The 17,768-nt window shown below is 45.8% G+C and overlaps 1 protein-coding gene across 1 annotated transcript in view; it reads left to right on the top strand.

Annotated features, from left to right (window-relative positions):
• LOC139281475 (protein FAM180A) overlaps window positions 1-14,276 on the top strand; it is an 88,221-nt gene extending 73,945 nt beyond the window's left edge. The window contains exon 3 of the mRNA XM_070901646.1: window positions 12,193-14,276. Within this exon, the coding sequence (XP_070757747.1) occupies window positions 12,193-12,513 (321 nt within the window). The 3' untranslated portion in view covers window positions 12,514-14,276. The remainder of the gene's footprint in view (window positions 1-12,192) is intronic.
• The last annotated feature ends 3,492 nt before the right edge of the window (window positions 14,277-17,768 follow it).

Raw genomic sequence — 17,768 nt, 5'->3', positions numbered from 1 at the left:
GCAACCAATGCCGCAAACGATGGAACGACCTTGTGGGATCCGCAAGAGTAAGTATTACATTGATTTACATGTACTTATGTATTTATATAATTTGATTTGTAACAGTCATGTGTGATTATCATCAGATGTGAGGTCTTGCACTTTTACTGGGAATGTTTTACTCAAAGCCTGTAGTCATAGTGTACATCTTTAGGTAAACAATGATAATTATCATAAGAATCATGATTACATCTATCGATTATGTGTTGTATCAGTCTCTGTGACAGTACCTAGCAATGATATCACGCAATGATCTCATGCCATGGCGTCCTGTCATCTTTTACAGAAGAAGCTATCGATGATGAGGTTCGTGCGAGTCGAACGGGTGGGGGGCCACCAGTCCCCAGCGACGTGGAGGAGCATGTGCTCGCACTCATGGGGAAGCACCCCCGGACAGCCACGGACACATCTGCAGACCCTGAAGTGATGCCATGTGAGTAAAGCTTACATCTGTAAAGTCAATAGATGCCACACCCATTCGTATCCGAACAATCATATATGATAGATGATTTCTAAAATTCTCATAGAAATAATGATGGCCTAATCAAAATCATTGCAATGCAAATGTGTTGATAGTCATGAAATGTGATGTCTATGATGATTTTGATAGCGGTGGTGCTTTTGTCGTGCATATGCTGTGTGTAGCGCTGGACTCACCTTGTCACCCGAGCACCCTCTTCTCATCTAATAATCTCATTTGTGTTTTGCAGCTCAGCCAGCAGCGCGTCCCAAGGCAAGACCACAGAGGCCAGAAGGTGGGAGCGCGGGACAGGAGTCGGCGGATGATCCTACTACATCTGGTGCTGAGGAGGTCCAATTCTCGCCCGTCAATCCACTGGGTCTGAGAGCGCGGACTTCGAGGAACCTCCATCGTCAGGCTCCAGAAGCCATTCCACTCCAAGGCCATCTAGTGGTCCTCGGGTCATTCCCGCCTCCACTCTGGAGGTACCAGGCCCAAGCACCTTGCCACAGGGCACCCCATTTGTCCCAAGGTCGGCGCCGACCCCGTAGAGGTCCCGTGGATGCGACAGGTCTGTCCCACGAGCGTCACATGACAGTGGAGAGATGGTACAGTTGTCCAGGAGGACTATAGACTTTGGTGACCAGCTCATCGAAGCATTGGGGGGCATATCCCGACAGCTGGCCACCATGACCGAGTACATTCCCTGGATGGCGGAGGCCTTGGATGCGATAGCCAGGAACACTGCTGCCACAGGCCTCCCAGTGGTCCCCGAGCGCGGCACTCCACCCCTAGGTTCCGCACCACGACTGCGAATGACAGTTGAGAGCAAGGACCAAGATCCTGCTTCTGCATCACAGAATGTTGCCACCTCGGTACTCCCCATTCCTGTATCCGTCCAACGACCGCATCTGCCTTCATTCCCCCCCCCCCCAAAGAGGCAACGCCTGAGGAGCTCCTCAGCCTGGCGCCGTGGAGCGAGGAGGGGAAGGGCTAGAGGAGGGGAGAAGAAGGGGAGGGGGGAAGGAAAGTGAGGTGCATGTCCACAGGTGATGGCTGTTTATATCTCCATCTGGGTGTATGCAATTTGTTGTAATGTATGGGGGCTGGGGACCGCGCTCCTGCTTTGCCTTTGTATTCTGTGTTGCTGGACATGTTGAACATGTGATTTATGTCAATGGTGGAAAAAGTGGGGTGTGGGCGGGGGTTGGGTGTTATTGCCTGTGATGCCTATAATTTCAGACCAATGTTAGTGTAAAATTTTGTTCTTGAACATAACCTTGTTGCGCATTGTCTCAGAGAGCTGCACCGTTACACACTGGTGATTCCTTAACATGAAAGGGTTAAATACAACTTAACATCAATCAATGTAAACGTTAACTGGCACCAAAGTGATGGGCACCATTGATGTCTGAGCTGCACACACACAGCAGTGTGTCAGCGTTGTCACTCACATCAACGCTCTTTCAGGCAAATCGTTCAAATATCAGCTCTTCACGTAAGAGTGGGATTTAAAAAATGCCAGCCACACTGCTGCCGTTCGTTCAGAACAGTTCCACTTTTTGTGGGCGGTTTTTTGGGCGAGCGATATTGTGGGCGATGTGTGCGAGGTGGTGAAATTGACGCTGGGCGACCTGCTGGGCGTTAGTTTCGGTAAATATGCTCTTCACGACAAAAAAAAGTGGGCGGGCGTTAATATCGAATCTCGGCGTTAAATCTGTGTGGAAATTAACGCTGGGCGCTATTATAGCCGTTGATTTCGCCCATTCTGATGATTCCACCCAAAAAAAGTGGGCGAGCGGTAATATTTTTTCCCGACGTTAAGCACATGGGGAAAGCAATGCTCGGCGATAAGTTTCCGAAAAATGGGCGTCAGTTTCTATTTTGTGGCTAAATGGGCGATATCTGGACGTTATGTGTCATTTCAGCGGTAAAATGGGCGTTAAGCATGCAAAAAAAGTGCAGGTTCTAGCTTCATGTGTTTTGAGAATGGGTGAGAAGCCAGCAATTTGAAAACCTTTTTTTAACGCCCACGCCAGAAATAACGCCCATTTTTGGGCGATAAGCACAAAAGTGGAGGTTCTAGCGCCAGAACCTCGGATCAAATGTACAGTCAGGTACTTAGATAGAAATAATTGATCTTGCAGCACCCTCTAGTGAAGCAGTAGGAAAGCATTCAACCTCACAGCATCCTCTAGTGAATTAGTAACACAGTAGTCATAGCTTTTGGTATCTCTGCCAACATCCCTTTTTCTGATTCAAAATGCAGGAAATTAGCAGCAGGTTAGTCAGCAGCTGTAATTCAACCTATTATTTTCCTCTCTGTGATTGGAGTAGCTATTCTTTTTTCCTGCTCTTTCCCTATTTTTTCCCAACTCTACTAAAATTACTCAGTTATCTTGCAATTTTCAATTCTGACAAAGAATTAAGCTTGCCTTTTCTCATTACTGATTCTGAATGACCTATTATATATTTGCAACATTTTCTGCTTGTATTTTAGACTTCCAGCATTTGCAGTTGTTTTTCTTCAATGTAATATCATCCAGCAACTGGGTACCTCAGACGGTTTCAAGTCGTTGAGGGTCAAGAAGAAAGGACTATTTATATATAATTAAATGTAAGCGATTTAGAACAGACGGTAGAAGAAATTTCTCCACAAATTTGATAGCTCCGGAAAGCAGGTGCGGGATCGCACTGCATGTTTAACCCGTGCCCATTCATTGTGATGCAATCAGCACGCCATCTTCATGCTACCTGCTCTTTTCCACGATTGTAGTGTGCAGCCAATGCTAACCACGCCATTCATTGGCTGCTGTGTCAGCAGGGTGCCCAAAATCATGAGAGGTTAGTACCACTTAAAGCTAACCTGCACTAATTAAAGCCAGCCTGCACCTCTTAAAGGAGAGATGCATTGTGGCTGGAGCATGTGTGGAAGTCACTCTATAACAAATTCTGACCTGGGATACACTCATTAATGGCACAACATGTTTTCTGATGCTGCAATGAAGGTCTTGATGGAGCTGGAAGGGAGCTCACAGCTTGCACACAGTGCCAGCTATTCAACCATGACAGCCACATTACCGAAACACAAAGTACCACACTCAATGAAAGACTTCCCTCTCTCTTGCAGGGCAAGGTGGTGCACAACTGGAGGCAGCAGGACCTAACTGGTGGGGGGCAGGTGCGCCTTCATGTCCTTCCCCACATGAAGGAGATGGCAGTTGCCACCATTGGAACATCCATCGCTGAGGCCGTGGCCAGTGGCAGGGTTGGAACCATTGAAAATGACGGTATCCTCATATCTAATCCTCCTTCTCACATCCCACTTTCACATATCCCATAATCTCTTCTGAATTACACGCTTTCGATGATGTAAGCATGCACTTTTTGCTTTCATTCCCCTTCCCTCATCACATCCTTACCCTTGTGGCTTTCTTCTTTCAGATACCCAAGAACTACAAACTTGCCAGGCAGTGGCGGAAGAGAAACAGGTGGAAAAGCAAGAAGACAGTGATGATGAACAAACACTGTCCTTCGATTTCACACTTACAGCCAGCAGCACAGATACTGACACTGCACGTAATTTAGAGGATAGCATAGAGGCGGGATCTGCACATGGTGAGATACCGGGCATGAATGGCCTACAGCCAGGGCAGGGGCAAGGGTAGTGCAGGTGCCAGCTCACAGGAGGGCGAGGTTGCCCATGAGTTCTGCTGCAGAGGACACAGATGAGCACTTCGATGGGGTGGGCTACAGAAGAAGGCTGATGGGTATGCACAATGAAATGACTGGTGCATTGGCAGGTCTGCCAGAAAGCCTGTGTGCAACATCAAGGAACGTGGGGGAGTCCGGCACCAACTTGGCACAGGGCTTTGCACAGAGCTTGGAGCCCATTCTTTCTAGCATAGAAGTGGTGGCCAACTCCATTAGAACACTTGTGGTCCAAACCATTATGCGGCGTCTCATGGTCGATGTCTCAACTGCCATTGCAGGACAAGCAGCGAGCACCCAACATCTGACTGATGCAGTGACAGCTCAGATTGCTGTCAAGCAAGGTCAGCTTGCTACCATGCATGCTCAGACTGCTGCCATCATGGCTCTGGATCCAATGTTCAACAGGGCTTGCAGGTTGTAACAGCAGTCAGCAATCTGTCCTCCAACAGATTATTAGGATTACTGAGACACCGCGCCAGGGGTGTGGCTCTAGCTCCATGAGCACAAACCTCCTGTCCTCGCTTAGGATGACAGCATTCATCCACCCACCCGTGCCAGTCCACCAGTGCCCTTGCTGTTGCCTGTCAGCCAGCCAACCAGCCCAGACTAATGTTGCCCATGCCAAGATGGTGCAGTCCGCAGCCGGGCCTTCTAGACCCAGACTTGCTCGAGGTCGTCCTCCAAGGCCATCTGCAGTCTCCTCCACTGAAAGTCAGCAGCCTTCCACCAGCCATGCTGCAGCCACTGGGGTAACACTGTATACGAGCATTAGGACAGGCAAATGCACACGGAAGACAGGCACTAAGGGAATATACAAGGTGATTCGTTTATATTTGTATGCAATATGACATGATTTCATTTGTAAATTTGGTTTGCAATGATTATTCTGTGTTGGCTTTTATTTTAGCATTGTGACTAAGTGGAAGCTGTGATTGTCAGTGACAGAGGGAGGGTAAGGCGTGAGACTGTTGCTGAATGGGGAATTGGGATTGCATTTACTTGTAGTGCACTCAGACAAGTTCTTCACGGACAGCCTGGCCAGCAAGGAGTTCTCTAGGTTGCCTCCTCCTTTCCTCCTCTTCCTCCTTCTCCTCATGCTCCTGCTCCTCAGCTGGTCACCATAGAGGAGGGCAAGGGCTGTGCCCTCATGATGATGAGGTAGTGCAGCATGCAGCAGACAACCATAAATCTTGACAGCTGCTCTGTCGAGTACTGCAAGGCTCCTCTAGAGCAATGCAAGCACTGGAAGCGTTGTTTCAGCATGCGATGTTCTGCCCTATCACATTTTGTGTGGCAGCATGGCTTTCATCGTATGCATGCTGCCCACATGTGTGTGGGTTGTGCACTAGAGTCATGAGCCATGTTGTCAGCAGATAGCCCTTGACACCCAGTAGCCACCCTTTGGTTTGGTGTGGTGGCTCAAATACAGATGGCACAGTGGACTGCCACAGGATGATGGCATCATGACTGCTGCCAGGATACCGGGCATCAACCTGCATGATGCGTTGGCTTTGGTCGCATACCAGATGGACGTTGATGGAGTGGAATCTCTTTCAGTTGTGGTACATGTCAGCGTTGACGTGCGATGCCCACAAAGCGATGGCGTGCAGTCAATGACTCCTTGCACCATGAGGAAGCCTGCAATACTAGCAATGCTGCCTGCTCGCTCCACCCGCTGCTCTCTGGCAAGAAAAAAATAAAATGTAGTCAGCTCTTTGAATACAGAGCCTCAGTGACCCCTCGTACACAGCAGTGGATGGCAAACTGAGAGATGTTGCAAATATCTCCAGCTCCGGCCTGGAAGGAGTCCGACGTAAAAATGTTCATGGCCACGGTCACCTCACAGCCACTGGCAATGCAGTCCTTGCTCTGCTCTGAGGTTGTGGCTGCAGCAGGTGGCAGTTTTCAGTGATGATATGCTTACTGAAGCGCAGACGTCTCACACATTGTTCCTTGCTGAGATTCAGGTAGGAGAATTGCTCCCTGAATACCCTGGATGGATATCGCCTCCCACTGAGAGCCCTTCTCCGCTTCCCTGTCTTTCGGATGAGACGTTAAATCGAGGCTCCTGTCCTCCCTCTCTGGTGGACGCAAAAGTTCCGATGGCACTATTTTGAAGAAGGGCAAGGGAGTTCTCCCGATGTCCTGGCCAATATTTATCCCTCAATCACATAACAAACACAGATTATCTGGTCATTATCACATTCGACCCGTTGACCCTGTGCTGACTTTCTGCACGAGCACTTCAGCTAGTTGCACTCCCCCGCCCTTTTCCCATAGCCCTCCAATTTTTTTTTACTTCAGATACTTATCCAATTCCCTTTTGCCCCACCACCCTGTCAGGCAGTGAATTCTAAATCCTAACAATTCGCTACGTATAGAAGTTTTTCCTCATGCCGCCTTTGGTCCTTCTACCAATCACCTTAAATCTCTATCCTCTGGTTCTCGACCCTTCTGCCAATGGGAACAGTTTCTCTCTATCTACTCTGTCCAGACCACTCATGATTTTGAACGCCTCGATCAAATTTCCTTTCAACCTGCTCTGTTCTAAGGAGAACAACCCCAACCTTGCCAATCTATCCACATAGCTGAAGTCCCTCATCCTTGGAACCATTCTTGTAAATCTTTTCTACACCCTACCTAAGGCCTTCACATCCTTCCCAAAGTATGGTACCCGGAATTAGATACAATACCCCAGTTGAGGCTGAACCAGTGTTTAACAAAAGCTCCTGATAACTTTGTTGCTTTTGTATTCTATGGGGGAGAAATTATGTAGTGCCCCATTTGGGGCACTAACTTTTTACATTTTGAAAATTTAGCACCAGGCACAAAGGATTCTGAAGTTGTTCTAAATTGGGCATTAGCACCCCAGGAAGGAAGTGGAGTGGGAAATGATGCGGAATTGATCTCTGTGGGGCACCACAGGGGCACCAACACAGAGCGCTACCCAATTTCAGGTGACTTGCATTCAGCAATCATCCTTCAATCCTTCACACTGGCTTATTCCAGCTCTTAAAGGGGAGGTTATATCAAGCTGCAGCTGCTCATTTTCACCATTCTTACAACTGAAGTCAACCTGAGACCAACTGAAAAATCTCATGGCTATGGCTGCTCCCAATCCAGAACGAAGGGAGAGAGCTTATCACTTCCATGACAACGCTTTGGAGGCATTGGGTGCAGTGGAACAAAGGAGGGAAGGAGGAGATTGCCCCAGGTCTTCAGGGCAATGTGGAGGGAAGTGGCACAGGAGGCGTTGGGCAGTAGTGTCATGGAATGTAGCCTGACACAGTGCCGTAAAAAGTTCAACAACCTCAGTTGGGTGGTGATGGTGGCTACATGCTTCAACAGGTCCTACATACGAGCATCTGAACCTCCGTCTGTGCACATTGCGCAAAGCCCCACTCCTCCACCAATCACCCACCAAACATCTGCAACTACTCAAACTCACATCCTCATCTCATGCCTTGCCTTCATTCACAGCTATTCAACAAAGGCAGGCATATCTCCCAGACACATAGCTGGACTCATACACATTTGTTGCTTCTGCAGGCTAAGATGACCCATAATAGGAGAGAACAGCAAAGTACAGGCGGGGTGAACCTCATCTCCAGCAGCTCTCAGATCTGGAGGAGCAAATGCTGTGGCTCATTGGGCAACGGGTGGTGGGCGCCGTGACTATTGGTGACGTTGACCCCGTTGGGGGCAACAACGGTATCGTCATCCCCTCTCCTTTTCTCATGCCACTTTCTCCTCAGTCCAGAAAGCTTTATCACTTTCCAGCTCCTGATACTGTCTGCATTCCTTGCTCCATTCCTGCCCCCTACCCTCACCTTAAATGAGTCTTGTGCCTTTATGCTTTCAGATAATCAGCCAGCAGATGATCAGCCTGTCCCTGAGCCCCCCAATGAGAGTGATGAAGGAGAAGAGGAGGAGGACCCAAGCACCGTCACTGCATCTCTCACCCGCATGCACCAACCCAGAAACTGGCACTATGCGTTTGTTAGAGGCTAACTTAATAGTGGGATCTGCACTGGGTGATGCACTGGGGACGAGTGGACTGCAGCAAGGCCGAGGGGAAACGGTAGCTCGGGGGCCAGCTCCGCAGAGAGAGAGTTCGCACATGAGTTCTGCTGCACAGGACTCAGGTGAGGATCTCGATGGGGAGGTGTTCAGAACAAGGATGATGGCCATGCACTTCAAGATGATAGGTGCAATGGCAAGGGTGCTCGAGAGCCTATGGTCCGCCTCCAACATTGCACAGAGCTCTGCGCACACCATGGATCCCATCATTTCCAGTCTGCAGACGATGGTGGATTCCCAGATAGACCGTGGGGACCCAGACCTCATGTCATGGGCAATGTGGCAGCTTCCATTGCTGCATAGGCAGAAGCATCGTAATATCTTAATACTGTAATGCAGAAAATGGATGTTGGCATTGAAGCTCAAACTGCTTTCATGCAGTCTTAGCTGGATGCCAGGCAAGCTCTGACTGCTGCCATCGCCGCTGGGTCCACCACAGTCGACCGGGGATCACCCGGTGTCACAGGAGGCCATCAATCTGTGCTCCAGCAGATTGGTACGGATGCTAAGGCGCTGTCCCGGGGGAGTGGCACTGGGTCAGTGGAGCAGGAACCTGCTGTCCTCTCTCAGGATGACAGCATTCCTGATCCCACCAATACCACTCTGCCATTACACTTGTCGCTCCCTGTCACCCAGCCAGCTCAGAGTGTCGCCGCCCAGTCTGAGGTGGTGTAGTCCACAGCAGGGCCTTCCCAAAGCTGGTCGAGGGCGTCCTGCAAGGCCATCTGTAGTCTCTGGCCCTGACACCCAGCAGCCTTCCACCATGCTGCATCCACTAGGGAGACACTACGTAGGAGCAGTAGAATATGTGAAGGCAGTGTTAAGAGGGGGTATAAGGCTTTGCACAAGAAATTGGTCTGGTTGCACCTCCCGTTAGCATCTGCAGGGGTGGTAACAGGACGAAGGTTCATTAGATTGATCCCTGGGATTGGAGGGTTGTCCTATGAGGAAAAATTGAGTAGATTGGACCTATACTCTCTGGAGCTTAGAAGAATGAGTTCATTGAAACATAGGATTCTGAGGGGGATTGACAGGATAGATGCTGAGAGGTTGATTCCCCTGGTTGGAGAATCGAGAACTAGGGGGCATAGTCTCAGGTAAGGGATGGGCCATTTAAGACTGAGATGAGGAGGAATTTCTTCATTCAGAGAGTTGTGAATCTTTGGAATTCTCTACCTCAAAGGGCTATGGACGCTGAGTCATTGAATATATTCAAGGCTGAGATCGATAGATCTTTGGACTCTAGGATAATCAAGGGATATGGAGAAAGGGCAGGAAAGTGGAGTTGAGGTCAAAGATCAGCCAAGATCTTATTGAATAGCAGAGTAGGCTCAGAGGGCTGTATGGCCTACTCCAGCTCCTAATTCTTATGTTCTTATGCTCTTATGTTCTTATGGAAAGGGATTGAAGGAATCTTGGTACAGGATAGGTAAATGTGCTTAAAACTATTTGCCAACACAGACTGTTTGGACAAAATGGCCAGTTTCTGAGTTGTAATTTCTGTGTAACATGATGTAAACACTCATATAATTACTGCTCAGTGACTTGGTCTCAAACAATAATTTGCTTGATAACTGGGTTCCTCACTAGACGCTTCATGAATGACTAAACCCCATAATAATCCTCTGCAGTGATCAGTTCTCTCACAGTAAACACTCTTCAATGCCCACATTCCTCACACTATCATTACACTTGTACTCAGTATCTCACAGTCACTATCTCCAATGATCAGGATCCTTCTAACTATGACTCCTCTATAAATGGAATTCTCACACTAACCTTTCTGAATGACCTTTTCCACAGATTCACCATTCCCAGTGAATTTATCCCTCACAATAAACATTCAAAATGGTTTTCTCCTTTGCACCTCAGCCTAATGGGAACAGAATGTGACGGCCAAAACTTACTCAGTGACCCTTCTCAGTGGCATATGCCTTTACACCATTATTCCTCAATTTCCCCCCCACAATAGCCCTCCTGAAAAATAACCCCCTTCCCCATTACTTGGTCACTCATTTATCCCCATGGTTATTGTAATCTGTCACAGTATCCCTTATTATTGACTGGGTTTCTCACAACTTTGTTATTCATTGATTAGTTCTGAAAGTAATACTCCTGAATGAATTGAAATGCCCCAAGATAGGAAGATAGCAGCAAAGGCATACTTCAGCAAACTATACACACTGAAATCCAAGCTTCAAACCTTTAGAATTATGTCAAGTATTATAAAAATAAAGATTAATTCTTTGAAGTTCAAATGGCATCATACATGATTCCCCTGCCTGTTATTCAGTATTTGCATGATAGCTTTACAGACATTATGCACCGAGGTTTTACAGTCTTTTTAGGTTTGTGTTTTTTCTGCGGCACCATGTTAGGTCCATTTGCCTAGATGGATAGAAGGGATTTTTTTTGCCTTTGGTGATGCAGGATTTGGTACGTGTCCAATCCCTGCTAATCTAGACATGGTATTGAGTATGGGGGGAGAGGAGCTTGGGGCCAAAATTGCTCCTTTTCTTAAGGCCTGTTAATCGGTGGCCACGCTGTGGCATAGAGTGTCCACCGACTTTTCATGGAATGGCCACTGATAGTCCAATTGCCCTCCTGAGTTTTCCTGGCAGTGTCCCGATCCCCCCCTTACCACTCCGCTGCTGCCGATCCATGGTAAGCGCATCATCACCGTGCGCATTGCCGATCTACTCCCCCCCCCCCCCCCCCGACGGTGACATACCCCTCTAAAAATCTTTGGCCCACCCAGCAGTGCCAAAACAAGCTTTTTCCCAGTGGTCCAGTGAGGCTGTGGTCTTCTGCAGCAACGGTGTGGCTTCCCCTTTTTTTGTCTGCTGACAAATATGCCCCGGGTTTGGCCGGGCCGCCAACGGGCAGCCTGGCACCCCAGCCGAAAGCCTCCCTAGTGGCCTAGTGGGCCGATGTTTTTAAATCGCAGAGGCTCTTCCCTTTAAGTGATGACATCATCGCAGTGGTGACTCCGCACCTCCCCCCAACTTCCGCCCCTCAGTTGCTGTCACCACCGCGTTCTTGCCCCTCAGGTCTTGTCACCACCCCCTTTATGACCGACTTCCGGATCAAAAAAAAACAAAGAGCCAAATGTCGCGCAAGAGGCAACCTGACCGCAGCTACGGTACAAGTCATCGAAACGGGGTGGGAGCGCCCCATTTCGGGCAGGGGGAAACTTATGTCTAAGTATTTAATAATTCAGAGTATGCTGCTTTTACAATATGTACTGACCTCAACTTTTCAATTCAGATGATCTCAATATTGGATCACCTGAATCTAAACCCAGTGTATAAAATTTGTTCAAACACCCATGGCTACTCTCCAGTCCATGGCACTATCTCCAAGATTGAATCTCTCTTCACAGATCGTGATTCAAACACTGCTTTCAATTTCTAGATTTTTTTTCTTTGTTCATGCTGAAGTAAAATTTCATGGGTTCTGGATGCTCTCCAGCACTTTGCCAAATTGACCATTCTTCATGTGTGATCTTGGCCAGTGAAATTAAGCAGACTATTCAAGTGTGCAAGGGGGTCACAGCTGAGATCAATTCTGTCCTTGTTCAAAGTTCAAAAGATTTTCATTTCTAGAAATCACTGAATAGTTATCAGGAGTGAGAGTCCTGACTGCTATTGCACTTTCCCCCTGTCTAGCCCGAGGACTCTCCTTACTGAGATCAACTAACTAGGCACAGGCCATGAATCAAATCTCACACTTCATTGCTTTATGTGGTTAAGTTTCATACTGCTTTAGAGTTTGGAAAAGGGGATCTGTGTAGATTGATCTCATTCTTTTACAGCTCCTAAACAATTTACTGTGTTTTCCATGGCACTACTTAGCTGTCATTTTTATTACATTTTTACATTTGTTTCCTGTGTTTCTAGTTTCTGCTGGGTGGGCTGAACATAGATGACAACTTCAAATGCTCACTGAAGGATGAAGAGCTTGCATCAATGAGAGCAGCAAAGAAGTTTAATGTTATTGTCAATAACATCATCCCCAAGAACATTGCTGACATCCGAAGGCTTACTTACAGACTATCCAACTACACTGGACATCTCAAGCCTGAGGACTTTGAGAGAACACTGCTCACCTTGGTACTCACAGCTCATCAGGCATCAAGATCTCACGGGCATCAACAGGACACCTGGGCGGAATCACTTGTGAATATCTTTCTGGCTTTAAGACGTGATTTGATATTTTAATAATTCTGATTTTGAGGGCACCGGAGGAAAATAAGCTCATAAGCTCTCATTAACTCTTGAATATTTAACTCTCTCCTACTTCTAGTGATTTTTCGATGGTTTCTCTAGTTTCCTGAAGCTTTTCAAAATAACTTTTTGCAGAACCTGCACTGGAATGCAGCTTTATTTTTTGCCCATTTCACAAACAATGGCACAGACTGTGTATAGCACAAACCTCTCCAAACCACAAAATAGGAGTGATGGATGAAATGCAGATATTTTGAATATTGGGCCCTAACTGTATAACAAACATCAGTAGATTCAACCACCAATGCTTTTTGCTCAAACAAAACTGGCCCACAACTGTTCGTGGGCATGACTCCCAGCAGAGGACACGTCAATTTTCAAACATTTATCTTGAGGCCCTTCCTCTTTACTGAATTGGCACAACAAAGCTTGAAACAAGTCCATTGAAGGTTAATGAATCTAAGATTTACTAATTTTAATAAATTAAAGGGGTTTATTTAGAATGCATTATTGACTCTTTATTCTAGTTTGGGATTAAAGTCTATCAATTAAATACTTCACTCAGTCCACTGCACTCTGCCCTCAAAACCAACTCATGGGGAACTGAGTTCATTTGAACACTGTTTTTGCCTGCGCTGGGCCCTGTGTTCAAATGCAAGCCAGATTAATGGGATGAAGGTCCCCTTTTATGCAGGCTACAGGGGTCCCAGGGAAGAGGATGTGGGTCCCTGTCATAAAAGTATTAATAATCGGGCATTAAATAGCAATTCTCACCGATAGGAACTGTTGTGGAAGGTGTAAATGTCACATTGGTGCAATAGTGAGTGTCCTTCTGAGGGTGGGGGAAAGTGGTGGGAGCTTTATTCTGTAGCTAGTTGTGCTGTACCTGAACTGGGATGCTTACCACGAATACAGAATGCCTGAAAGGATTTCAATTCCCAGCACTAACATCCCTCATTTTAATGAGCACAAAAATAAAAAAATAACTTGTGATACAAGCTGATGACCAAATAAGATTAGTCAGCCATTCTTAAAATGGTAGTGGGCATTCTGTTCAGTAATGGATCCCTATGCATTTCCTGCATATACTATTATTTGCACATAATTAACCAGAATAACATACTTTTGTTATCGACTTAGAAATATAAGCAGCTGTTCTATTTAAAATGCAACATGAAAATATGATGGAATTGGATGTTTTTAGATAAATATGTCGAATTCTTTGTTTCAATGATACCAGACAGAGGGGCAATTTTCTGGGCATCGGAGATGCCAATGTGCAGAAAATGCAACCTTACCCCTGACATCTCATATGGGCTGTGTGGGGGTGTTCGTTTCCATTTGCCGGTCTGGGTTTAAAATGGTGGTGAGTTTTCTGCTGGTGACTTGAAAATAGCAATTAAGAGCATTATTGGGTGGGTGAATCCAAATATGCATCCTGTCCATATTGACATGTAAGTCACATTCAAAACAGAACTGGACATATATTATGGCAAACCCAGAAAAGGAGAGCAAGATGAAATTTTCTCCGATTCTTTTGGAAGGAGGAGCGAGAAGAATGGGAGATTAGGGAGAACCCGACTGTTTTACATTTCAGTTAAAGGAATCTGCTGTCCCAATCTGAGGAATCTCATTACTCAAACTCGGCTGATATCTGAGTCACACATATAGACCCATCAGACCAGCTTTACATCCGCCAGCTACATTAACCATATGTGTTTGTAATTGAAGGATAAAATAAATCATCTGCCAAAGGACATGTTGTCTGGATTCTGTTGTTACATCAACATCCATTACCATTAGCAGAAAGTTTTCTTTCTGTACATCTGGTCAAAAATGCATATCACGTCAAAAAGTAAAACTGCTGATTTAAAAATTAAAGTTATTGTCCTCATTGAAATAGTGCTAAATGTGCCTAGTATTTAGCCTTCACCCATGAAAGCCAAGTATTGTTTCGCACTCTGTGCCTGTTTACCTTCTGAGGTCTCCTCTCTGCTCCGTTCTCGCTGTGATTTCACGAATGGAATGGGGAGGGTTCGTCCAATTGAGAACTCTCAATTTTGCGAGGAGTAGGGTAGAGGAATCAGCGACACTCCCTGATAGCGAACTACCATTGTTACGAACGCTCTAAATAATTGCAATACAATTACTGTGTTAGAGTGAAGTATCCAAAGATATTTGGCTAGGCCTCTCTCACAGGCCTAAGTTCTAATATTCAGCCTCTGAAGTTTCATAATCGGTGGTAGTTAGCATCTGCTCATGGCTGCCAGTGAACTATTTGAGAGATCAATGTATATTGGTAGGGTCAAATAAACCTTCCCATATGGCTGACTGCAACTTCTCTTGAAGAATGTTCTATCTGACCACTGGATGCCTTGCCGATTGTTTAATTTTGAGACATTATTGAATAGAGGGGCTGTATGGCCAACTCCTGCTCCTATTTCTTATGTTCTTATGATATTATGTCTTTGGACTTCCTAGTTTGTTGATGTTGCCATTCGCCTGCATTATTATCTTCTCTCAGATTTACCTCCTGGCCTGTGGATTGGGATGGGGCAGGGTGCTACCATGCTCACGGTTGCTGCACTTTGCAAAACTATCTCCTTAACGATTTGGGTCACTTTTCAGTCAGTAAAACGTAACTTTTGTGTTTTCGGCACTGTTTTGTAATTTTCTAAATTTCACTTTTGCTTTAAAGGTGTCTCCTAAGTGCTTGAAGGCTGTTTTCCTACTTGATAAGGTACCAAACTGTGCCTATTGTAAATAAACTTGGATTTGTCAGTTTAACTTCCCAGCAGATAGGAGTCACGGTGCAGCTAATTGGAAATTGCCATGTTCCCACTTGGGCAGCAGTGGAGTACATTGCACGGAAAATAATTCCATAAAGGGTTGTAAAGACTGCTTATGTTTTTATTAAGTTATGAGATGTTATTGAGACATTAATTACTTTAAGGAACTGTTAAATAAATGTCCAATTAAGATAAACATGATTTAAATAGATTTCTTCTAGTCACTTATGTTAATAAATACTAATGGCTAAGAAATGGCAATTAGTTTAACTGGAAATATTCTCACCTCTGGACCAGAAGAGACAAGGCATCAAACTTTGCCTTAGGGAGTTGACTACAATCCTAGGGTTGTATTCCTGGGTAGTGCTCTCTCTCAAAACAATCTGAGCCCTTTGGCAGGTACTTTCCCTTCCCAGTGTCCCGTTTGCCCAGGCCCCCAATCTAAGGAAGATTTGACTCCAGCATTGGGATATCCTCCGTGAAATATATAGAAACATAGAAAATAGGTGCAGGAGTAGGCCATTCGGCCCTTCGAGCCCGCACCACCATTCAATATGGTCATGGCTGATCATGCAACTTCAGTACCCAATTCCTGCTTTCTCTCCATACCCCTTGATCCCTTTTTCCATAAGGGTCACAACTAACTCTCTTTTGAATATATCTAACGAACTGGCCTCAACAACTTTCTGTGGTAGAGAATTCCACAGGTTCACAATTCTCTGAGTGAAGACGTTTCTCCTCATCTCGGTCCTTAGATTGTGATCCCTGGTTCTGGACATCCCCAATATTGGGAACATTCTTCCTGCATCTAACCTGTCCAATCCTGTCAGAATTTTATATGTTTCTATGAGATCCCCTCTCATTCCAGTGAATATAAGCCTAGTCGATCCAATCTTTTTTCATATATCAGTCCTGCCATCCCAGGAATCAGTCTGGTGAACCTTCGCTGCACTTCCTCAATAGCAAGAATGTCCTTCCTCAGATTAGGAGACCAAAACTGTACACAATATTCAAGGTGTGGCCTCACCAAGGCTCTGTACAACTGCAGCAAGACCTCCCTGCTCCTATACTCAAATCCTCTCGTATCAGAAGGCCAACATGCCATTTGCCTTCTTCACCGCCTGCTGTACCTGCATGCCAACTTTCAATGACTGATGTACCATGACACTCAGGTCTCGGTGCACCTCCACTTTTCCTAATCTGTCACCATTCAGATAATAATCTGCCTTCCTGTTTTTGCCACCAAAGTGGATAACCTCACATTTATCTACATTATACTGCATCTGCCATGCATTTGTCCACTCACCTAACCTGTCCAAGTCACCTTGCAGTCTCTTAGCATCCTCCTCACAGCTCACATTGCCACCCAGCTTAGTGTCATCTGCAAACTTGGAGATATTACATTCAATTCTGTTATCTAAATCATTAATGTATATTGTAAATAGCTGGGGTCCCAGCACTGAACCTTGTGGTACCCCACTAGTCACTGCCTGCCATTCTGAAAAGGACCTGTTCATTCCTACTCTTTGCGTCCTGTCTGCCAACCAGTTCTCTATCCACGTCAATACATTGCCCCCAGTACCATGTGCTTTAATTTTGCACACTAATCTCTTGTATGGGACCTTGTCAAAAGCCTTTTGAAAGTAAAATACACCACATCCACTGGTTCTCCCTTGTCCACTCTACTAGTTACATCCTCAAAAAATTCTAGAAGATTTGTCAAGCATGATTTCCCTTTCATAAATCCATGCTGGCTTGGACCGATCCTGTCATTGCTTTCCAAATGCACTGCTATTACATTTTTAATAATTGATTCCAATATTTTCCCCACTACCGATGTCAGGCTAACCGGTCTATAATTCCCTATTTCCTCTCTCCCTCCTTTTTTAAAAAGTCAGGTTACATTAGTTATCCTCCAATCCATAGGAACTGATTCACAGTCTATAAAATGTTGTAAAATGACCACCAATGCATCCACTATTTCTAGGGCAACTTCCTTAAGTACTCTGGGATGCTGACTATCAGGCCCTGGGGATTTATCGGCCTTCAATCCCATCAATTTCCCTAACACCATTTCCTGACTAATAAGGATTTCCCTCAGTTCCTCCTTCTCGCTAGACCCTCAGTCCCCTATTATTTTCGGTAGGTTATTCGTGTTTTCTTTAGTAAAGACAGAACGCAAGTATTTGTTAATTGGTCTGTCATTTCCTTGTTCCCCATTATGAATTCACCTGATTCTGACTGCAAGGGACCTACATTAGTCTTCACTAATCTTTTTCTTGTCACATATCTATCGAAGCTTTTGCAGTCAGTTTTTATGTTCCCTGCAAGTTTACTCTTGTACTCTATTTTCCCCCTCCTAATTAAACCCTTAGTTCTCCTCTGCTGGATTCTAAATTTCTCTCAGTCCTCAGGTTTGCTGCTTTTTCTGGCCAATTTATATGCCTCTTCCTTGGATTT

Source organism: Pristiophorus japonicus, chromosome 15 (genome assembly GCF_044704955.1).
Source record: "Pristiophorus japonicus isolate sPriJap1 chromosome 15, sPriJap1.hap1, whole genome shotgun sequence".
NCBI classification, from domain to species: domain Eukaryota; kingdom Metazoa; phylum Chordata; class Chondrichthyes; family Pristiophoridae; genus Pristiophorus; species Pristiophorus japonicus.
This window is presented reverse-complemented; position numbering and strand designations above follow the sequence as displayed.